Raw genomic sequence first — 24,528 nt, forward strand, 5'->3', positions numbered from 1 at the left:
GTTATATTTATATTACTGAAACCAGGTAAAGGTGTATTCCCTGTATATTAATTTTCACTGCTGAAAAATTCTCAGACAAAATATAATGTTTCACAAATTACCTGATGAATCTTTTCTTACTAAAGTTGTATAAAATTGAACTGAGGCTGTTTAACTAGCCTTGCCCTTAATTTCATCTTACTATAGTTGATAACTTCAAAACAAAACGTTAAAAAAAGGTTATGACCTAAACTCCTAGTAAAATATAAACACAAAAAAATTGGAACACACATAAAAATACACCAGTAACACAAAGTAAGGCCGAAATATACTCAATGCAACATTTTATTGTATTTCTTAGCTGTGGTTCCTTCTTTTCCCTTATCTCAGCTAAGGGATAGTTTAAGAAAGACTTAGTTTATAGAATTTTTTATGAAATTAGATTTTCATTTATACATTGTAATTTAATTTTTCATAAAACTCAAAACTATGGGTTACAATGTATGACTTTTGACAATGAAACAACATATACAATCTATTTTGTATCGTACAGAATAATCTACTTATTTTACCATTAAAAGTTGTCTTACTTGAGTAAAAACACTGTCAACAAATACATCAAAACTTTCAACGTTAAGGAAATTGAGTATTACCTAGCATAGAATTTTTTCAACTACTAATCTTACAAATTCAAAATTACTACTCAAACCCGTATTCTAAAAACTGCATTTTGGAAATGCTTTTATTATGATGGTGGCAACATAAAATGATGAAAAGAATATACAAGTTACCAAAATTAGTATAAAAATACACATGGCTACATATATCTGAAAATAGCCCCTTTTCTTGACTTCAAATGCAGATTTCTTCTTTCCTTAAATTTTATCAAAAATCTCAGGAGACCATCTAGGTAACTGGAACATACAGAAAGACTCTGTAAACAGACTAGTTGGAACTAGGGCTTATCACAGTCTACGATGATAAGGCAATTTATTCAAAACACCCATTAACTGGAAGTAAAGTAATCACAGTGGGGAAGGCATCTCTTTTCTTCTTTCTTTCTTCCCACTGTTTTAACAGCAGATATGGTGATCTTCTACCCCTAAGTTCCATCACATTAAAAGAACAAAGTGTTAACATTTTACTGAATATAATTCAGCTTCATCAGCTTTTTATACAAATATAATAAATACTTTAAAACAATGAAAACAAATCAGTGTGCCTTAAACTACATTCATGCTGAATGAAGTTTTATTCTTCTTAACAGGTGATGACCAAAATTCAAACTGTAGAACAATCCTCAGAAACTTTGAGTTCAATTTAGATCTGTTAAGTGAAAAGAACATCAGGTCAATGGAAAAAATAATTCTTATAATACTGCATATAGGACCCCCTTAGACTGTCCGGAAAATAAATCCTTGAACAAAAATTCTGTACACCAACCAGATTTTTTCTCAATTCCTGTCTGTTGTCAGTAAATCTCTATGAGAACATTAGATGTTATGCAGCCTATTCTTAATAAAGTTTAGCATCTCATTCTTTCCTTTCATGCTAGTGATCAGAGACTTTTTGTTTTGGAACTGGGAACAGACATGGGGAAGTAAAATTCCCTTAAGAACGACAGAAGTGTGGTACTAAACCAAATTCTTCTCTGAGTCAACTTAATCATAGGATTGAAACAAGTATATCACCTGGCAAAATGACTCTGGAAAAAGTAGGACTGAGAGGTAATAAACATAAACCTAACCAAAATATTCAAAATAACACAAATTCTTTTAATCACCATTGTCTTTAGTTTCTTTCCCAACAAGGCTGCTTAGACACAGCACCAAAGAAAGTGTTGGCATAGATCCAGAAAGGTGTTTTCTTTTTCTTCTGAGGGAAGACTTAATTCTGTGGCTGGGTATTCAAGCATTCACTCTGCTTATATTCCTAGCCTTCAACCCCAGCTCAGCTGTCAAAACGTTCAAGTCTCTGTTAATATACTACACAACTGCTGCATTTTACATTCTTGCCAGGGAAAATAATTGTTAGTTCTACTGTCAAAATATTAATTGAGCCTCAAGAACTCTCTGGCAAAACTGAACAAAATGTTAGTTAAATAGAGAGAACAGCATTTCTAAGAAATCTGTTGTCAGCATTAGAGACCACCTATGCTACAAAGATGTCATTAAACAGAATTTGTTCAATTACTGGATTCTTTCTTCTTATATGATCAGTTTATAGAATTTCCGATTTGTAACTCTGATTCATAAAACTGGGACTTCACTTGTCGAAAATACAGCTGACTGATTTTTTTTTCAGCCACAATTTAGCAGACTTGAGATGCTCATTTTAGCATTTACATAATTTATAATCCCAAACATATAATAGACAATGACAGAAGCATCATAAATAAATAATGCAAACTGAAATAGTTACGTCAAACTTTTGGACCTTCTGATAGCAAAAGTGTAACAGAAAAAGTAAAAAATATTTAAAAACATTAGAACAATATTTTTCTAATCCTTTTTCATTTCCTATTTCTGGGTGATTGTTCACTTCAATTTAAAATTCTCTCAATTTCTCTGAGTGTCTGAAAATGCTCTTAATAATGATGTTGGTGATTGAAAGACTGTGAATCTTTTCTTCTTGAAAAGCTTGGTTAATTGTGCTGCACAATCTTCGTCAGGAACAAATGCTCTAGGTATTCTAAAATTCCACCTTCACATCCAATAAAACACTAATTAATATTTTTGGACTTTTTGTTTCTAAACTATACTTTTAATACAGAGGTACCAAAAAAAAAAAAAGGCCTAATAAGCTTGACTGGAGGTAAGCTCGATGGTGGTAAGCCACACCACCATCCCAATTACTTAACATGAAATTTCAAGAAAATCAGGATGAAGTTAACATAAATATAGTAACAGTAGAACAGTTAGGCATTTAACACTCTTATTCTCACTGTTTTATTACTAAGAAAAACAACCTTTTTCCACAAACTCCAAACCAAGAGTTTGGCCAACAGTGATATATGACAAATAAAATAATGTAACCTCTAAATACACAGGCAACATGCCTCCGTTTTACGGCTTTGGAGAATATTGTAATTTCAATGCTTCAGCAAGTTGGCTTAAACATGATTTTCTTCTTTTAACATACAAACATTTTATTTGGGAGATGGCATATTTTTTAAGCTGTCTGCTAAACTTCTTAATAGCTATCACTGTAGACATTCTTACCTAGTAAGTTATCATTATGGAGTACCCACTGTCAGAGCTAACTGAGCTTTTCAAAGAAAGAAGGGTTTCAAGAATTACAAGGTTTCTCAAAGTTTAAAAAAGTCTGACTAGAGGGTTTCTGAATACTAATGAATATTCGTATTTATGGATAAGTCTCAAAATATATTCAATTTAAGTGTTCAACATTCTGAGATCAAAAGTAAAGATCTGACTACCTTCATAAACAAAACAATCAAAAAACCACAAGGTTCATCCACTACTTACATCATCAATGTCTTCATCATCATCTCCAATGTCATCAAACTGGATTTCGTCATCATCTCCAGCACCAAAGGTATCTGTTTCATTAATTTTTGCTAAAAACACAGTAACAATATACTCATATATATAAAATCAAGATGTTACTAGGTGGATTGCCTACTAAAACAAATAATACTGAAACAATAAAGAATACTAAAACACTGAACTATACAAGAAGACTCTTATAAGTAATCTTCAATTCAACCATTTCATTCCAAGAAAAATCTTCCTAATCTTCCTACAAACAACTCATCACACAAAGCAAATTCACACTGAAACCTCCAGAAGTTCACTGCAAAGTCATTACAATGAAGAGTATACGCACTATAATTTTATCTTGTTCAAAAAAATATACGTAAGGCAGGCTGGCTCTAATTACACTAACTTAGTAGTTATTATATTTCTGAAGTATCTTTCAAAAAGGGCTTGTACGCATGTTAACAACTTACCCTTGGCACGTATAAACTTCTCCTAAGATAAGAACATCCACTTCACCAACCATTGGATAACTAACCAAATGAACGTAACCACTGGATAGACTTACCAAATCAGTCAGAAAAACTTTCAAATCATGCTTATTCCTAAGCAACAAAAGTAAGAAAGTATTGATCTGATTTCCAGATATCTTAGTATTTCTTAAAAGGCCAATAATTTCATCAGAATTTTCATGCTTACTCAAAAATCTCATAATTTTATAATAAAATGCAATGGAGTAAAGTAAATCAAATAAAATAGCTTCCAAGTTAAAAATGTGAGCTTACTATATTGTCTCTTTTATGTTATTAGAAATTTACTTTAATCTTTTCAAGTTTACTACAGTAAGAATGCAACACTTTTGCCTTTAAGAAATAAAAGGAGTATCTGTTAAAAACACACAAACCCCACAAAACTCTCTGGGATAGTACTATGCTAAGTTAAACTGAACATTGTTTTCTATAAAAATCAATACAAGTACCATAACTGTTACCCTCATTTAGCTGAAGACAGATCATCTCTTAAGAACAGTTTAAAACACTGTATCTAATGTACACCTTTAACAGATATTATACACAAGTCCAGAGTTTATAAACTTTTACACTCCCCACCAGAAGAACATTTATTAGGAAGAGAATTCAATTTATTACTAAATTATTAATATTTTAAAGGATATACATACTTAAAGCTAATTTAAGCACATATGCAAAAAATATGTAAAAGAGACAGAATTCTGTCAAAACTGCTTCACCTAAACACTAACAAGCTAATATCACTGTAAGACAGGGAAATGTAATAACTTTAACATTAATTACCATGTTCTGGAAGCTCACCATAAGCCTTCAGACTTCTAGCTTCATCTGCATTGTACTTTAAAATTACATCAGCTTTGTTATCCTTGGAGAATAACAAGTAACCAACAAAACAGGTTATGCCAAAATATCATCAGTTGTCTCATAAATTACTTTCTAATTAAACACACTAAGAAAAAGCTCACTGTTCTGTTACAAATTCTCTGCTTTTCTTCACCCTCCTTCTATCTTCTTTAAAAAAAACCCTTGGCAAGAAGTTTGCATTCAAATAATGAACAGCCCAGAAAAATTACTTATAAAATTCACTTTAATAAAGAGAAAAAAGGAAAATAAAGGGGGGAAGGAAAGAAAAAGTAGAAAAAGAGAAAAAGATGCAATGTGGTCCTTGGCCACGCTGTAATTCAAACTGCAAGTGGTATTATTACCCAAGAAAATTAATAAGCCTTTCTATAATCAGTGGTTCTTAGGGTAGCTTACCTATTAGAATTGTTTGTGGCACTTTAAAAAGATAACCGTATCTCCTGAAAATTGACAGACCTGAGGTAAAGTCCAAAAATCTGTATTTAAAAAGCTCTTTTGGGTGTTTCTGACGCAAATATCCCTGAGAACTACTGCCCTAAAATGTTCACATTTCTCCATTTTAAAGAATCTGAGTCATTTACAGAAGAAAAAATGAGTTTGAATGCTGACAATTAACCTAGAAAAGACCTAAAGAAAGGCAACTGAAATCATCACAGTGATGCAACTGCAATGTAATATAAACCAACACTTCTCAAACTGTAATGTGCACACAAAACATACAGGGATTGTGTTAAAATTCTGATATTGACTCAGTAGATAGGAGATTGGGCTAACAACCTGTTAACTTGCTTCCAGATGGTGGTGATCCTGCTATTATCTTTAGATTACTGTGAGTAGCAAGGATATGTAATTATTCACAAAAGATTAAGAATCAGAAGAGCTGTTTGTAGCTATCACATTAATGTTAGAATATTAATCCCTTAAGAATTGTGGTTTCACTGTCCACAAAACAGAGAATTAAACTGGGAATCAATAACTATTCTCTCCACTTTTGGGGTTTATATAAAGTTAAACCAAGAAAATGGACATGAAAATGATACATTTTTATGGACAGATTACAAGTTTTTATTATAGAATATTAAAAAGGAAAAGACTATCAACGTATGATCCACTTCATAAAAATAGATACAAGAAGCAAATTCAGTAAAGTTTCAGGTTATCAAGTCAACACAAAAATCAGTTATGTCTGTATAAACTAGCAATGAACTACCTAAAAAAGAAATCAAGAAAACAATCTCATTTACAATAGCATCAAACACAAATACTCAGAAATAAATTTAACCAAGGAGGTAAAAGATCTATACACTGAAAACTATAAGATACTGATGAAAGAAACAAATAAACGGAAATGTATCCCATGTTCTTGAACTGAAATAATTAATACTATTAAAGTGTCCATATTACCCAAAGTAATTTAGAGATTCAACATAATTCCTATAAAAATTTCAGTGGTTTTTTTTTTCACAGACAGATAAAGTTATATGGAACCACAAACACTCCAAATAGCCAAAGCAGTCTTGAGAAAGTACAAAGCTGGAGGCATTGCACTTCCTGATTTCAAAATACAGTTGTCAAAACAGTAAGGTATTGGCATTAAAACAGTCCTGTTGACTAATGGAAGAGAATTGAGAACCGAGAAATAAAATTTTGCAAAAATGGTCAACTAATTCTTAACAAGGGAACCAAGACAACACAGCGTGGAAAAGACACTCTTCAATAAACAGGATTGGGAAAACTGAATACTTACATGAAACTGGACCCCTTTCTTACACCAAAAACTGCCTGAAATTAACTTGAAATAGATCAAAGACTTAAACACAAGACCGGAAGCCATAAAACTACTAAAAGAGAACAGAGAAAAGGTACTTGATGTTTATCTTGGCAATTGTTTTTTTGGATATGACACCAAAGGCATAAGCAACAAAAGCAAAAACCGACAAGTGGAACTACATCACTCTAAAAAGCTTTTGCACAGCAGAGGAAATCATCAATGAAATTAAAAGACAACCTACTAGATAGGAGAAAATATTTGCAAATGATATGACCAAAAAGGGATTAATATCCAACATATATAAATCCTGCCATTTGCAACAACATGGATGAACCTGGAGGGCAGTATGCTAAGAGAAATAAGTCAGACAGAGAAAGACAAATACTGTATGATCTCACTCAATATGTGGAATCTGGGCTGTGCGTAAACTCATCAAGGATCTGGAAAGGTCCTAATCTCCCAGCTCTGAGTGACCCTGCAATTCTGCACAAGCATGAAATTAAGACTAAGAGAGTATTACTGCCTGGCTGAGTGTTAAAAGGTATGCCCCAACATGCACAGACTCCATATGCAAAAGCTGGGGGGCTTACTGGTTTTAATGAAATCTCAAACATGGGCTGTTTGCTAAGATAACCAAGCATTCAATGACCACACACAAGAAAAACATACAGACCACACAGAATTTGTTTCAGAAAACAACAGCAAACAACAGCAAGAACAAACCCTGGGAGAAGAAATCTGATTTCCAGTCTTGCCACATTATATTTGCACTTTCTAGTTTTCAACAAAAAAATTATCGGTCACACACAAGAAAAGAAGTCATTACCAACTGTTGCTGAGAAAACCCAGAAGTTTTACTTAACAAAGACTTTACATCAGTTACTATAAATATACTTAAAGAACTAAAAGAAACCATGTCAAAAAAACTTTGTCAGAATATTTCACTAACTAGAGAAAATCAAGATACAGATTATTTAAAAAAATAAAAATTATGGCGATGAAAAGTATGTTAACTGACCTCAAAATGCCTCTTTCAATCACAAATAGAACAATCATGTAAAAAATCAACAAGGAAGGAGAAGACTGAAACTTTACAAACGAGTTAGACCCAACAGATATCTATGAAAAACTTGACCTGATAATAGAATAGAGACAGCAATCATTTCACTCACAACGTAATTAAACACAGATGATGGATGCGATAGAAATCAGATGGATTTCAGACTCACAATGCATATATAGTCTAAAGGCTGACACCATAGAGGGCAACTATCATGTTCTTTTCTAAGCGTTCATCTCAAATTTATAACATACACTTAAAAAACAGTTTGTACTGTAACTACTGAGTGCACGTCTTATCTTTCTACTATACAACTGTAAAAACCCTTTTGGAGATTGGAAGGTTTGACTTATTCAGCTGCATCATCCAGAATAGTGGTTTACCAAACTTGGATTTGAGACCTTTAAATTTTAAAATAAAATAATAATTGGGACCCTGACATAAAATTGCTAAATTTTTGTTTTGACGAGTAAGAACACTAATAAAAACCACCATCATATACTACTGTTCTTATTTCACAAAAGGTAATTAAAAAAAATATATTTAACAAGCAAAATGGAGGGGAGTTCCCTGGTGGTGCAGTGGTTAGTACTCAGCACTTTCACTGCAGTAGCATGGGTTCAATCCCTCGTCAGGGAATTAAAAAGCCTGAAAGCTGCAGCACAGGCAAGAAACAAAAAAAAAAGGAAAGGAAAATGGATAATTTAGCTATGTGAAAAACACCATATAAAACGTGCGTATCTTCTCATTTCACTACAGAACAGTGAAAAAATCAGCCTGCACCAATAAATATTTCACTGACTGACATTTGGGAACCATAACCCCTGAATACCTAGCACAATGCCTAAAATACAACTGGACATTAAATGAAAGAGGACACAGGACTTCCCTGGTGGTGCAGTGGCTAAGACTCTTGTGCTCCCAATGCAGGCGGCCAGGTTCGACCCCTGGTCAGGGAACTAGATCCCACGTGGCACAACTAAGAGTTCGCATGCCGCAACTAAAAAAGATCCTGCATGCCACAACGAAGATCCCCCACGTGGCAACAAAGATCCCGCCTGCCACAACTAAGACCCGACGCAGCCAAGTAAAATATAAATATTTAAAAAAATAATAATAATAAAAATAAATGAATGAGGACAGAATGATGGTCTGTGGTGTTTATCCAAAATTATAAGAGAGTATTTACTGCACGTGATATTTAAAATAAAAACAATACTAACCAGTCTTCCCACAAAACACATGTATCATTAATCAGTCATGGGAATTATTCCAAACAAGGTATATCCTATAGTCTTGAATACAATTGGACCTTAATAAATTTTGACAACAGAATGGTGAGAAGTCATAATTGGCTAGGACTGCTTAAATATGCTTTTATTGCATCTTCTAAATATTAATGACTTACTAAATACAAGGGCACTACAAATTTAAATGTGATTGTTACCTGATAGTCTCGAAGACCAACCAATATAATGTCTGAGGTATTTATCCAAACCTATAAAAGAAAATTTACTGTATATTATATTTAAAATAAAAACGAATAACAGAGTGCTATGTTAAACCATTCTTCCTACAAAAAATATGTACTATTCACCCAGTGTGGAAAATGTATTTACTAGGAAATACGGAAAAACTATAGAATATAGTATACTGTGGGTGTGTGTGTACACATGCGTGTGTGAGACAGACTCTAGTTACAGTTACAGCGTATTAAGAAAAAGCTATAGTATACAGTTTGTGTCAAATTTTCTATTTTAGGATGTTAAAAATACATAATTATTTTATTTCAACTACCTGAGAGTTTAAAAATTACAAAAACATAATTATTTGTCAGGTAAATGAAAGACTTTCAATCACCAATCACTCCTGAGATATTTAATTATTTAACATATATGAAAATCAGTCATCTACACAAATACAGCCATCCACTCACTAATCTACATAAATACAGGACCAAATCCCACCATCAATTGGAAAAGAATGACTTAACCGACCAAATATATTTTTTAAATAAAAAAATTAGAGTTGAAGGAACTTTTAAACAATGTGGTCAATAAATCCGCCTGAACTACTAAAAACTATGATATAACATGTTCCAAATTTTCCTAATATCGTGTACAGCTGTTTCCCCCAAACCAAAATCTTAACCAAGGAACATATACTATATTTAATTAGCAATTACTTTAGTCTCCTTTAATCTTAAAACAATTCTCCAGCTTTTTTTCTTTCTTTCATGGCATAACATTTTTTTAAGAGTCTACATCATTTGTTTTATAGACTGAATCTGTCGAATTGTTTCCTCAATAGTATACATTTCTGGCATAAATCCAACATAGGTGAAGCAAATAATTCTTTGTAAATATAATCCTCTATTTTGAAAGTTATCACGGATCTTCTATAATTTTATGTATTTAGATTGCCATATAAATCATTATTTTTGAAGTCTTCGGGAACTCACAAAAATGAGTCGCTTGGCCCATATATTACCTAAAGCAGAGCCAATTTTTTAAAAGGCAAATTTTGTATTAAAGTAAAATAAATCTCCATACCTACCTTTTTTCTCAATTTTCCTCTTATATGACATAACCTCTTCACACCATCAAAACACATTGCTTCCAATCTTCCATTTCCCAACATTTTGATTACCTGAGCATATTCTTAGGGAGGAAAAGAAACAGAAGAAAAAACTGTAAAATACTGTTTAATTTTTCTTAAAATGTAACAATTGATATTAAGTTGGTAACTTCACTTTTACTAACTTTGGATCAAACCGTAATTTTTTTACAAAGAAAGAAGAAAGGCTTGTTCAGCGAAAATTTTAAGTATTCTACCATGTGAGAGCTGTCTGAAAGAGACATACAATAATCTTATCCAAGAAAATGAGAGCACACCTCATCTGTTGAACCATTTCTATAGCCTCTTCCAGCTATGCTTATATACTTTACCCTCTCATTTTTAGAGCAAATAAAAACCTACAGAAGTCAAGTAATTTATCCAAGATCACAAATGCCATTTCCATGACAAGTTATCTCCGTTATTAGGAATATTTTAATTATCTACTCATTTTGAGTAAATCAGTTCAGGCTTGGTCCTCATGACTGCATGCTCTACCTTTAGACATCAAAGTGGCTCATTCCACATTACACACTGTAATGCTGACTTATAAACCTCTCACATTTGAATAACAGCCAAATCTTGGTTCTCCTTTCCCTCAGAAACTTTAATCATAATAAACAGTAGGTTAATTATTAATAAACTTTTGCTTGAGAATACCTTGGTGATTACTGTAAAGGTCTTAAAAAAGCAAAAATAATGTTCCAAGATAAAATGCAAATGTTTAAAAAAAGTATTTCTAAGAGTATCCTCAAGAGGCCACCTGATTCTACTGCCACTTGAAAACGCTGATATAAGCATTAGCCAGTATGTGGCAATCTCTTCTAGATTTAAATGACAAAAGCAGGCATGGGAGTAAGGAGAAAGAAACAGGTAATTAATATAAAACCTTCACACTACTAAATTTTTTCCTAAGGACTAACATCACAGAGACCCTGGACTAATTTATAATTACACTGAGAGGTAAATGAGATCTACACTGTGGGGCTGGTAAGTTGAGTCCCTTTTACCACAGGCCAATGAACCTAGCTTTACTACTCAGCACTTCTTCGACATGGGAGAAAATGAGAGAGAAAAGAATTTAAAAACTGGCCCTGAAAACAAACTTCTAATGTAAGGAGACACTATGAAGGCTAAGTAACTGATTATCTTTGGCCAGACAACATGTTTCATATAATTAATAAAGATGCTGATTTTCTAGTGGCTTGCAGTACGGCATGAATAACTACACAGTTTTTTTATAAAGTGCTGGAAATTACTAAAACAAATGGAGAAATGTGAATGTAGATTATACACTGGGTCAGCAATATCCAGCAGAATTTTTCCATTGAGGGAAAATTATATATCTGAATTGAACAATATGTTCATTGATAGCTCAAAATTTAATTTCAATTCATTTCAATAGCCACACATGGCTAGTGGCTACCATGAAAAACAGTACTTACTAAATAACAGTATAATCCTAAGGTTAAATTTCTAGTGACCATTCTACTGTAGTTATGCAGGAGAAAGCCCTTGTTGTTAGGAGATATATGCTGAAGTATTTAGGGCTAAAGTCTGTAACTGTATATAACTATATCTGCTTATAAGAAAGTTAAAAAGGTTAGTAAAAATTTTCATGTACATATACAAAGAGAAAATAAATACACAAAGAAAACTTTAAAAACTAGTGAATCTAGGTAAAGAATAGGTGGGAGCTTGGTGTACTCATATTCCAACTTTTCTGTAGGCTTAACTTTTTTTTTAAAAGGAAAAAAGTAAGTGCTTCAGTCAATTTATTTTACTCATTTTAAATTTTAGTCTGCACTTACTTAAAAAGTCAGTCAACAATTATCAGTTGTTTTATTAAATTTTATGATCGTGTGCTAGTGGCACTGGAGTAGTGAGGGTCTGATAGTCTTGGGATGTATTGGTCATACTCTACTGAATAATGTATAACATTACCCACTATTACACTAGAGTAGGAAATTTTCAGTGTTGGCAGCCAGCCTTACTCTGCTCTAAATCCTGAAATTCACTCTCACTTATATCACGCTTTTCCACATAGAACAAAGAAAACTATGTTTACAGAAATGCCACCAATTAATCCTCTATCAGAAATAGTATCCAATGGGCTATTCAATGGACAAATTCTGAAGAAGTATGGGGTATTATAAATGAAGAAAGGCAACTGTTCAGGATTGTGACTAAGATCCATTTTAGGTTAAAGACTGAAATTCACATTATCAAAAAAAGACATTAATAACTTCAAAATTCTTACCTTGGCCATCTTCTTTAAACACTAACTCTCTTTTTTCAGATTCATTCTCATTCTTACCCCTGCGCCTGTTTTTACCTCCTTTACCTAATTGATTTAAAAAGTGAATAAAAAATTAAGTGTAATTATCTATATAATATCTTACAAACTAAACTTGAAACAAGCTAAAATAAGACTTTAAACTTTATAAAAACAGAAAAGTAAAAAAAAATTATCATTTAAAGAGCAGGACAATATTAACAGAACTCTATGTAAGATTTTAAAAATTTAACCTAATTTGGTTACCCAATAGCTACAATTTGTCAAAGGTTTTCTTTTAAATCCCTTACCGGATAAACATATTATCAAGCACATACCTTACTTTGACGTTTAGATTTGGATTTTTCTCATATAAAACTACTTCTTATACGGAAGTATAGAGAACAAAAATCCCATTACCAGGGATAACTATTAACATTTTATTGTCCATGCTTTCAAATTAAAATTGGATTCCGTATAGTCTCTTCTACAATTTATTTTAATCCCACTCAATAATGTGTTTTGCATGACTTTTCATGTCAATTGAACAATAGACTAAGATGAACATTTTAACAGAGTAAACTTAATTCCTTATTTTGGTTACTTCTAATGTTTTACTGTTATTTAATAAGGCTGAGTTGAGATTATCCTACAAACAAGCGCCATAGGATAAATTTAAAGAAGCAGAATTTCCAGGATAAAAGTTATGTATCCACCTCCTTAAGACTTCTGCTGAAGTATATTCATTTATACTACCATCAGCAAAGAAAGACTGTTATCTAGTCCTCTGCTACAACCATACCATGCTAAAGATTTAAAATCATACTTAACTGTACTTTTGAATTTTTGCTTTCACTAAAATTTAATGTATTTGACTGTAACATTAACTTTATTTCCTTGTGAAACTTTCTACTACATAATCAAGGAATTAGGCTACTTCTTCATAGTATTTTATTACCATTCCAAAACCTACGCAAGAGCACCCATTTCCAATAGATGGGAGAAAGGCTGTGACAGATAGTAATAAGGGACCCATGGGAAGAGTTTGAAACAAAAATCCCGAACAGAATTTAAAATGTGCATCTGCCACTGTAAAAACTGACACCTATCTTCTTGAATGCACCCTCTACCTCCTGGGGCAGCCTCACATTGCTGTGCTATACTAAAAGGTAGGTGGTCTTCACAATTCCCTGACTTATCTGGACTCACTATCCTACACATTAAGGACACATCATAACTAACTTCCTCAAAAGGGAAAAAAGTGTTTATTTCAAGATATAAAACATGCCAGAACTTCAAAAGACACTGGAAGCTCCGTTAGGACAAGGATAATAATACCTGCTTTGCTTACTTAGTCATATATCACAGTTTGCCAGTTTTTCAAATAAACCAAGAGTAGTTCCTGTATTTCTAAATGAACGAAAATTTAAAAATCATATGTCCTTTGTTTGGCATAATACTTCAATAAAATGTAGATTTCCTGGAAGTATTAAAAAAAAAAAAAAAGAAGAAGGACCTCCCTGGTGGTGCAGTGGTTAAGAATCCGCCTGCCAGTGCAGGGTTCACAGGTTCGATCCCTGGTCCGGGAAGATCCCACATGCCACAGAGCAACTAAGCCTGCGCGCCACAACTACTCAGCCTGCGCTCTAGAGCCTGCGAGCCACAACTACTGAGCCCACACGCCACAACTACTGAAGCCCGCAGACTCTAGGGCCTGCGGGCTGCAACTACTGAGCCTGCGGGCTGCAACTACCGAACCCATGCGCCTAGAGCCCATGCTCCGCAACAAGAGAAGCCACCACAGCGAGAAGCCCGCGCACCACAATGAAGAGTAGCCCCCACTCGCTGCAACTAGAGAAAGCCCGCGTGCGGCCATGAAGACCCAACGCAGTCAGAAATAAGATATAATAAAATAATTTTTTTTTAAAAAAAGAAAAAAGTGATGTCTTTAAAGGGTAGGAGCATCTTACCCCAAATGTTTTTCTTAAGTGGGTCAGAGGATGCGGTTTTTTTTTTTTCCCCCTGATTTAAGAATGGATTTCTAAGATTTCTAAAGAAAACAAGCCGCATGAGTAAAGCAAAAGTTATTCAACATATGGTCCAAAGTAATTTTATATCCTTACTTGGGTAACCTTCACTGACACTATATTCACAGGGCTTTTGAATTTTCAAATGAAGAAAAATATCTACAGAGTTTTATTTCTACATTACTAAACTTCACCTCAAAAATTCAGGAGTCCTAACAACAGGTTTCAACTAAGTAACCGAGAAAATAACAGATTGGTTTTACATACACAGATTGAAACATCAAATTCAGGATGATTATCTCCAGAATGAGAGAAAGAAAGGCGATTTCAGAGAGGTACACAGATGGCTTTAACTGAAGGTATGTTGTAATTCTTAAATTCAGAAGTATAATTTCCAGGAGTTTAGTCTGTATTTATTACCCATACCTTAAAACCCCCTTATTTTACTATCAAGTAATAAAATCCATTTAAAATTGTCTTTTGAAAGAATTGAAAATACGACAATGTATTGTATTCAATACAGATATTGAATATTTCAATATCAATATTGATATTGAAAGATAGTTCATCTTTCTTTCTAAAACTAAGTTTAGGCAAATTTCACAGATCTCTTCCTTAAATCAGATGTTGTAAATCAACTATACTCTAATAAAAATTTCTAAAAAAAATCAGATGTGATTTGGAGATATTCTCTGATGTGATCTTACTTAGGCATCAGTTAGTTTAAAAGTCCTACAGAAGGAAGGAACTTAGTATCTCAGTTCCTAAGGATAGAGTGAAGCATAGGAAGACAACATTAACAAAAATTTATTGGACATATAATAAGTGCCAAGTTGTAGTAATCCAAGATTCATAAAACAGGTATTATTCCCTTTAGAATATACAATCTAGTGAGGGAGGCTGAAACTTCATTACTAGAAATTCAGGTGGAAACAAGGTATTTATTGAAATGTACTGTTACTTGTGAGATAATCATGAATTACATATATAAGGAAAAAGCTAGTATAAGCCTTATCTAATTTACCGAACATACGGTTAGAAAGACAACCTTACTGCTGCAGTGAATAATTAGCAGGAAAACACTTGCTAGAAAAAGAATCTGTGAGCTGGTTTGCGGGCCGCAGAGAGCAGTGAACTCAACAGGGCAAGCAAAGAACTGTGACCAAGTATCTCAAGGCAAAGTAAGTGGTGACAGCTACAAAGAGAAAATGAAGTAGAATCGGTGGAGCAAGCGGTTAAGTAGAAAGGAGACACAAGTAGATATGGGTGTCAAGAATGAATAATGAAGGGAGACTTCTTGTGGACTGTGAAATGTGGTGCTATGCTGCCCTCTTTGCCCTTATAGTTCCCTAGGAGGCACTGTAAAGAGATTAAAAATGACAGAACTCAGGTCTCTAAAAAGGAGAACTTCTTTAAGGAGTGACTGTCCGAGGGCTCTGCTTTACTTAGGTTAGGACTCCCATTCTGGAAGTTCCAAGCAACGTTATTGTCAAATCTGATAATTCGTGAACGGTTTGCCTCAGAATAAAGGTGGGTAGAAATATTTACTACCAGAATCTATGTCATGAGAAAAGAAGGCTGAAAACTTTTGTAAATGTGTAACATACCTTGTAAACAAGAATGTTCAAGTTTGTGACGGAAGGGGGAAAGTAAACAGGCAGAGATGAACCTAAATACGTAACAAGCTTTCACCTAGTGTTTACACAGAAGCAATGTCTTCACCAACAGTCCACAAAGAAAATACGCACGAAGATTTAATGGTCACAAAAGCAAGAATCACTGGTTAAAAACTGTTCCTGGTCAGTCCTGGGAAGGGCCCAACGCCGGAGAGGCCAGGCGGCCCAGGAGAGGCTCTCCAGGTTCGTGACGCGCCGCTGGTTAGCCTGCTGTGAACCAGGAACAAATTTTACACTCTCCGTCTAGAGGCCCTTAGAATAATGGCGTCGGTTGTATAGCAACGTGAGCAAAGTGGGAGGGAGATAGGAGTAGCTTCCCAGCGCCTGTCCCGACAACGAAGTCCCGCTCAGAGACACCAGCCAAGCACGAGAAGGAAGAACTACCACCGCCGCGAGTCACTGCCGACGACACCGAGCCGAGCAGAACCATGGTTCTCGGAACCCAAGGCGTTACCTTTATTCTTGGGCATTGCGGTAACTGCGACCTCAGCGTTTCCAACTGGGTTCCGGTGTCGGTGGCGCTGCTAGGTAATCCTCCGAGGTGCCGAAAGAAACTAGTAGTTGCAGACTGCGAACACACAGCTCAAGCGAGATCCGCAGGCAGCCACGCTTACTGGCAAGCAAATGGCTGCGCAGGAGGCTTCACGGCTTCCCCATCCCCCGAGCTCGACCTCTCCCCGCCGCCCCCCCTACTGCGCAGGCGTAGCCCACAGCTACTGACTTCCCGCTGCTGGAGAAAGTGAGACACACTGTGGGCGGTTCCAGTAGGAAAAGGTGAGGCATTCGAGCGCCAGGCCCTGCGCTGAAAAGAGGAGGAATCAAGTATAGAGTAGGCCCACGACGTTATCCTACTCGGAAATCACCCGAGCTGTCTCCTGCTCTTGAATACACTTCTGCTACTCTGTAATAATTGCCTTTTCCAGAAAATTTCTTGACTGTTAACTTTTATGTTACCTGTCTTCCTTTTCAGAGAAACAAATTCCAGAGTGATGCTTCTGTAAGAAGTCTCTGCCTAATACATGAAAAGGGTGGAAAAACCAGTGAGAAAAGGGTATGTATTTCTCAAAGGGCCTGAAAAAAAGGGTATAGGTTCAGAGACAGGACCTCTTGAGGTTCGTTAGAGATCTAACTCTGAAACATTTCAGTGCTCCAAGGCAGGGGCTCTGGGTAGTAGAGGGGTAGAGCACCAAGCGTGTGGCTCCAGTGTCAGTTAGGGCTGGAAGCGGCTTCATCCTGAGTGTGGAGAACTGCTTCCCCAAGCTGCTTAAGAAGCAGGAGTGGGAAGAGCCCCTGTAGTTCCTCAGAGCTCCATCATTGAGAACTGGGAGGATGTGAAAGCCTGGTTGCTGGGTCAAGGTGCCTGAAATGCCTAAATTAACAATCTCTTTATCAATCTCTGCCTCTTTGCAAAAATAGCTAAAACTAGGACTGTTTTTGGTTTCACTTAGGAAAAGAAGGGAAAATTCCACTTCTGCCCATTAAAAAACTTGAGTTTAAAGCTACCCAGGTGGAATCAATATCTGAAGGAAAAACAGAATTTTCTTTAAAAAATAAATCTAAAGTTGATTGTAATATTCATAAACAGGTTTATCAAATTTTCTGTGCAACGCTGAATTTTGTTCCAACCAACAGGCTTTGGAAAATCCCTAGGAATTTCTCCATGAAGTTGCCTGGTGACTGCCTGCACCTGATCATATAATAAGTTAGTGGGCTCATCTCCCAGTTGTAATTGTAGAGACCTTTGAGGACTTTCCCAATTAGCGGTTTTTGTCTGATGCTGGGCCTGGTCTTCACAGCATATGATCAGCTGATGTAAGTCAGAGAAACCAGGTTGATAAGTTTGAATGAATATGTTAATTTCGTTAACAAATCTATGAGAGTCTTTGGTTATGTTAGGAAAATCTTTGACTATGGCTTGCAGTTCAGCTTTCGTCCAGGGAGAATAAGAAATTAAGGGTTTAGCTTCTGGATCCTTAGAAGGCTTAATTTTAAAGGGACAAGTTCCAATGGGTACAGAGGAAAAGGGGGTGGGGAGAGTTTCAGGGAGAAAGGAAGTTTGGTGAGAGAATTAGTATAGAGGATTTGAGAGTATAGGGGAGGCATAGGTACAAGAAAAGGAGGAAGATGGCACGGAGGCAGAACCTGAGACAAAGAAGCCAAGGAAGAGGACAGTGAGGCTTTGGAAACCATCTTATCTGTCTTTATCATTTGCTTGCCTCAGTTAATCTTAAAAATCTCATTTTGCAGAGAGGAAATTTTGGACTTCTGATAATGTTCAGAAGCTTCAAAACACCAATCAAAACAAGCACTCCACTTTAGTTCTGGAAATTTTAGAGCCACTGTAGTCCAATTCAGTTTTAAGGAAATTAAGTTAAACTGAACTTTTTATTAGTTGTTCATGTTGTTATCAGGGCAGGCCAGATCTAGCATTGGATGAAATCTGCTAAATGAAAAAAATCGGAACGGTCTCTAGAATTATAACCTGAGACCAGCTCACAAACTTAGTATAGGATCAGGCTCAGGCAACTTAATGGAGAAATTCCTAGGGCTTTTCTAAAGCCTGTTGATTGGAACAATATTCAGGCTTGCACACAAAATCTGAAAAACCTGTTTATGAATATTACAATCAACTTCAGACTTTTCTTTTAAAGAAAATTCTGTTCTTCCTTCAGATATTGATTCCATCTGGGTAGATTTAAACTCTATGTTTAATAACGGACTGAATGAGAATTGTTTTCCCCTTGTAGTAAAAAGGACTAGGTTGGAATGGGAAACTATGTCCACGCAGATTTAGTTAATCTGGTAAACCAGCTCTCTCACCTTCTAGGTAAGTCACCTAAAAGCAACACTGCTGAAATTCTTCATCTTCAACTCCAGCAAATGAAGTATCCTAAATGAAACAAAAGTCCCCCTAGTTTCTACTATTTTTGCAAAGAGGCAAGAGATTGAAAAAGAGGTGGTTAATTTAAGCATTTCAGGAGGCACCTTGACCCTGTAACCAGCCTTTCGTGTCCTCCTGAGGCAGGAGATAGGTGGGCTCCAGTTTAGGCATTTACAATCAGCCTCCTGTTTGCTCTCCAGAATGGAAGTAACTACAGAAACAGGGTAAACAGTCAGGCTTTGTCTTTTGCGGATGCCTTAAGATAACAGTCATGGCAGGAACAGAGAGGGGCAAAACCTTGTTTGAGTAAAAGTCAAGGGATCTCTGCGTCCCCCCTCCTTGGGGCAAGGGAGACACTACACATGTGCAGAAAGACTCCTTGGGAGTCAAAAGTCAGGGAACAACTCCAGGCTGCGGTGACTCTTGCTTCTCCCAGATGCCTGCGCGTCGGGGTCCGTCTTGGCTGAGAGGTGCGTGCACACCTAGGGGAAAGGTCCTGAGACAAATCAGCCAGGGCTGGGGTAGGGGTGGGGGGACAAAACGACGACTGGCAAGAAGGAAGACAAAGACCTGGAAGAACTGCCCTTTTATAAAGAATTTAAGAATTTCCCAAAGGCGCGACTCTCTCTCTGAGTTTGCCCATGCATCTTTCCGCAAGTACTTTGCTTTTCCAATAAATTTTTACTTTCCTCTTTACCTTCTGCCTTCTCACCTGAATTCATTCTCGAGTAGGCAGGCAACAACTAGGGATCCAGGCCCTAGCCGCTGGCCCCTGTGGTTAGGACTCCTGGTCTGGGGACTGAGATCCTGCTGCAAGCTGCCACTTACTGTTGCCTGCGTCCGTAAATCAATCCCAGTTCTCAGTGATGGAGCTCTGAGGAACTACAGGGGCTCTTCCCACTCCTCCCTGTTAAGCAGCTTGGGAAAACATTTCTCTGCTTCCAGCTCTAATTGACACTGGAGCCACACTCTTGGTGCTTTACCCCTCCACTACCAAGAGCCCCTGCCTTGGTGTACTGAAACGTTTCAAAGAGTTAGATCTCTAATGAGCCTCACGAGGTTCCTGTCTCTGAACCTATGCCCTTTTGTTCGGGCGCTTTGAGAGACACACACCCTTTTCTCGCTGGTTCCTCCACCCCTTTTCATGTATTAGGCAGAGACTTTACTTAGAGAAGCATCATGCTGGAATTTCTCCTCTCCAAAACAGAAAATAATTCTAGAATTGACAGTAGTCATCAAAGTTATCAGCCAGGTGAATTAAGTGACCCTTTGACATCTTTTATTTGTTACATCTCTGACAGTGTTAAAGTTGCTTTTGGAAACACTGATCATTTGTCACTATTGAATCAGCTACCACCTGTCCTACAGGCAAAAATCTTCCACTGATGTTGGCAAAATTTACAGCAAACTTTCCAAAAAGATTCAAATAAACCCCTCAATACCTCTTCCCAGAAAAGAGTTAATAAAGAGGTCCTTCAAAACATAAAGCCCATTACAGAAGACTACAAGACTCAGGATCTTATTATCTCTTGTAATAGCTCCTGTAACACTCTCTTTTATCAGTAAGAAAACCTAAGGGCCAAGAATGGAGGATTTTTAGGACCTCGGAGCAATGAATAACATTGTTATCCCTTGACACCCTGTGGTTGATACTATGGGGCCCTGTGGGGTACCTGGGCACAAAGGCCTTTCTGTGTCCCCCATTTCTTGATTACAGGAATTAGGCTTCATTCAGCCTCCATGATCTTTCTTGTGTTCCAAGGAGCAGTTCAAACAGTTGCTAATTAGGGAAGGGAGGGGATGCAGAGACAAAGGAGGAACAGTCAAGGAACAACAGTGCTGCCTTGGGGCAGGGTCCTGGTTCCCCTCAAGGGATACACATAACAACATATTTGAGCTGTTTTGCAGATGCTGAAACCCCCACCAGGTGGGAGAAGTTAACTGTATGCTGCCCACAAGCACACAGACCCCAGACCGGTTGGAACCATAAGGTTGATGGCTCTGACTGCCACTTACCTCCCCACCAGCCAATCAGAAGAATGTCCACGAGCTGATCACACCCTCTGTGAACCATTGCTATAAAACTCCTCACTACCCCCTCCAGGGTGGGACATGCAGTTTTGAGGGCATGAGCCCACTGTGACCCCCTTTGCCTGGCAAAGCAATAAAGCTCTTCTGTTCTGCTTCACCCAAACTCTGTCCCTGAGATTTAATTTGGTGTCGGGGTACAGAGGCCAGATTCGGCTTCATGGTTCCCAACCTTCTTTTTACTAACATTCATTCTCACTGGAAGTAAGTTCTTTGGGCTTGAGCAGAGGAAAATTCAGCATAGAATTGGGTCGACAGAGTCCAAGTTGACTGAAGTCAGGAGGGTCAACAAAGTTGAACTTCATCATTCCTTAGGTTCCAGTTAGTCTGGTGATTGAGCCCTAGAGGATCCTGCAGCTCAAGAATCCGCTTCAGGCTAATCTTTACCTTTGAAATAGAAAGGGGAGCCTGTACAACTGATACTTTGTCTCTGGTGTGGTTAAGTTTTATCTCTCTGCCCTGGTAGTACCTGTTTGTTTTTACATTCTTTTGTTCCCTTAAAATCATTAACTGATGAGACCTATTCTTCTGTAAGGACAAGTATTGGGTTCAGGCTTAGATCACAAAATGACTTAGGCCTAAAATGCCTTCTCTTACATCAAGAAAGGCATGCCTGATTCTCTTTGGTGACACCCTAACCTATCTGCCTACCATGCCTCAGGGTTTTATTAAGAGTCCTTATTTCTCACAAATTCTGAAGGCTGATCTGGATAATATAGCCTTCCCTAGAGGTTCTCTTTTGTTGCAGTTGTGGACAAAGAATGTCACCTGACATTTCAGTAGATGAAGGATGTTTCAGCCATAAAGTTATCAGCCACTGCAACCGCCCCAATGATGCAACCTGAGGGGACTCAAGATGGAGAAAGACAGAATACTGGCCCTACATTGTTAAGGAATAACTTGAAAGGACTAATTCAGTGGAATTGAAAATTCAAAGGAATAATTTCAGTGAGCCTGAGGCAGGAGGTAGATGGGCTCCAGGCTAGGCATTACAACCAGCTTCCTGCTTACATATCTTGGGGTGAGAAGAAGATGGGCTTCAGACAGAACACTTAAAACTAGCCTCCTGTTTGCATTTTCTGAGGAAGGATGCAGGTGGGTTCTAGGCTAGATATTCAACCAGCCTCCTGTTTGCACTGTGAGATGGAAATAACAACAGAAACAGGGTAAATAGCTGGACTTTGTTTCCTGTGGACACTTTAAGATAACAGTTACAGCAGGGACAGAGGGGCTAAACCCTGTTTGAGTAATAGATCAAGAGGCCACATATTTCTCATCCTTGGGGCAAGGGAGACACTGCACACTGCACATGCACATTCTCTCCTTGGGGCAAGGGAGACACTGCACATGCCCAGAAAGGCTCCTTGGAGGTGAAAAGGAGGGGCTGTATCTCTGCCTTGCTTCAGTCTTAAATAAACACAAACTGCTTCTCCGGGTGCTCTCCCACTTTTTGTGCTGTGCCCCTAATAATAAACTTTTTGCACCTGTCTTTAGAGTTTTTGCCTCCTTATAACATTCTTGCTTTCAAGTGGAGGCAAGAGCCAGGGAAAATTTGCTTCTAGCCTCTAGTCCTTGGTGTTCTAATGGCTACGATTCCTGGTTTTCATCAAGGATACCCAGGTTCAATTCCTGGGCAGGGAACTAAGATCTCACTTCAAGCCACTGGTCACTGCTGCATCTCTGAGATCAAGCCCAGACATGCATTTTCCCATAGCTAGAAAGGCATGAAAATTATTAACTTGAGATGTCTGTTTTTTACGTGTTTGACTACATGTTTTTGGGTGTTTTTCTGTTTTTGTTTTTGTTTTTCAGCAAAAACTGCTATATATCCCGGTTCCTCACTTACCTCTTTGGAGCCATACCTCAGAGCTGTCTGAGATGCTTTATCCCAGGCTATAGTCCTCAGTAAGTCCACCAAATAAAACATAATTCTCAACTATTAGGTTTGCTTTTTTTTTTTTTTTTTAACTTGACAGTTTTGGTGACTAAAAAAGGGACCCAGAGCAGATTTCTCTCCTTTACCTGAACTCTAGGAGGATCCAGAGCCTTGGTTCCAACAACAGAATCCTCTTCTGCCCATCAGCCTCATCAGAGAGTCCAGACAAATTTGGGTGATCCTCTACTGATCCTTGGGTCTCCTGATTATTGGTTGACGATCCTGAGTTTTTTCAGGTGGTGTTAAACCACTCTCTGGAGGAGTAGGTTATCCCTGAAACTTAATTTCAAGAAGAGGTATCTGGGTTATCCTCAGCTGAAAGACTGGGAAGAGTTTGCTCAGCTGAAAGACACCAAGTAGAGACTGGAGTAGGTAATTAGGTGGGAGAAGGGCCTGTCATTTTTCCCTTGAATTGGCTTTTTTAATAGAGTTTGTTGGAATAGAAGTGAAGATATCTCATGAAACTTTCAGCTCTGATGAAGGGACCTCTCCTCCTGGCTTTCTCAGGCAACTGGGAAACTTGTGGGAGGTTTGGAGACAAGACCCTATATCATGCAGCCATCCCCATAGGGAAACCCACTCATTTTAATTAAAAACTTGCTGCACTGGGGACCCGTATAAGAGCTGGCCACTCAGTGATCTGAGCACCCACATAGTCTCAGGCTACGGGAGGAAAAAACTGAGATAGGTAAGAGAGCTGAAAAAACTCTGGGGTAAAACCTAGAGGTGTCAGCTTTCACTGCAGGTCTGAAGGCTTAAAGCCTGGAGGATTTTCTTGCACAGTAGCTTACACACATGATTGGAAAATTGTTACTTTGTGTGTGTGTGTGTGTGTGTGTGTGTGTGTGTGTGACAGGGCTTACTTTCTGCCCATGCAGATCTCTTCTCAAGTTTCTCCAGTGTCTGTATGATAAAATAGTTTTCTTCCTCCAGAGTAAGAAGTCTAAAAGACCAAGGCTGAAGTAGGATGTTTCTTATAGCCTCGCCTCAGACACCACACATAATAATTTCTGCTGCTTTCTGTTGGTAACATGGAAAAATTCTGCTGCAGTGTGGAAAGGGACTATACAAAGGCATGAATATCCGGAGGTAAGGATAACTGGCACCTTCCTTCAATACTACAAAGGACACTGAGGGAATGATTTCACTGAAGGATATGCAGCTTAGTCTACTTTCTGCCCATAGAACATTTAAGTTTCAAGTCTCTTCTATTGAGAAAGGTAGGTCTTTGGTAATGCAACTATCAAAAACTTACAAGCCCCGAACATATCCCTTATCCCTCTACCATCCAAATAAGAACTTCAACATGAGAAATACATAATAAAATAGGG

At 37.1% G+C, this 24,528-nt stretch overlaps 1 protein-coding gene and 1 long non-coding RNA gene across 3 annotated transcripts; one reads left to right on the forward strand and one right to left on the reverse strand.

The window, feature by feature from the left end:
• Nucleotides 1-306: 306 nt before the first annotated feature.
• On the reverse strand, nt 307-16,964 carry LOC133082992 (eukaryotic translation initiation factor 1A, X-chromosomal-like). Of its 2 annotated transcripts, XM_061179659.1 has the most exons (7): nt 16,747-16,964; nt 12,575-12,658; nt 10,255-10,358; nt 9,146-9,196; nt 4,790-4,871; nt 3,465-3,556; nt 1,219-1,305 (listed from the first exon to the last, which is right to left on the reverse strand). In XM_061179659.1, exons 1-7 carry the CDS (start codon nt 16,760-16,762, stop codon nt 1,300-1,302), a joined length of 435 nt encoding a protein of 144 aa, XP_061035642.1. In that variant the 5' UTR covers nt 16,763-16,964; the 3' UTR covers nt 1,219-1,299. The 2 variants fall into 2 exon arrangements, with proteins under 2 accessions (XP_061035641.1, XP_061035642.1); XM_061179658.1 differs by lacking the exon at nt 4,790-4,871 and having other exon boundaries at nt 307-1,305.
• On the forward strand, nt 16,438-21,367 carry LOC133082993 (uncharacterized). The gene is made up of 2 exons (XR_009699102.1): nt 16,438-17,066; nt 21,082-21,367. It is a non-coding gene; the product is annotated as an uncharacterized LOC133082993 (long non-coding RNA).
• Nucleotides 21,368-24,528: the final 3,161 nt, after the last annotated feature.

This window comes from Eubalaena glacialis, unplaced genomic scaffold (genome assembly GCF_028564815.1).
Source record: "Eubalaena glacialis isolate mEubGla1 unplaced genomic scaffold, mEubGla1.1.hap2.+ XY H_3, whole genome shotgun sequence".
In the NCBI taxonomy this organism is placed as follows: Eukaryota; Metazoa; Chordata; class Mammalia; order Artiodactyla; family Balaenidae; genus Eubalaena; species Eubalaena glacialis.

What these genes read in the sequence shown, in the direction of transcription:
- LOC133082992 (XM_061179658.1), bottom strand. An exon ending in TTGGTCTTCGAGACTATCAG is followed by an intron (nt 3,557 to 9,145) that starts GTAACAATCACA and finishes CTGTGTTTTTAG; the next exon opens with CAAAAATTAATGAAACAGAT. An exon ending in ATGATGAAGACATTGATGAT is followed by an intron (nt 1,306 to 3,464) that starts GTAAGTAGTGGA and finishes TTCACTTAACAG; the next exon opens with ATCTAAATTGAACTCAAAGT.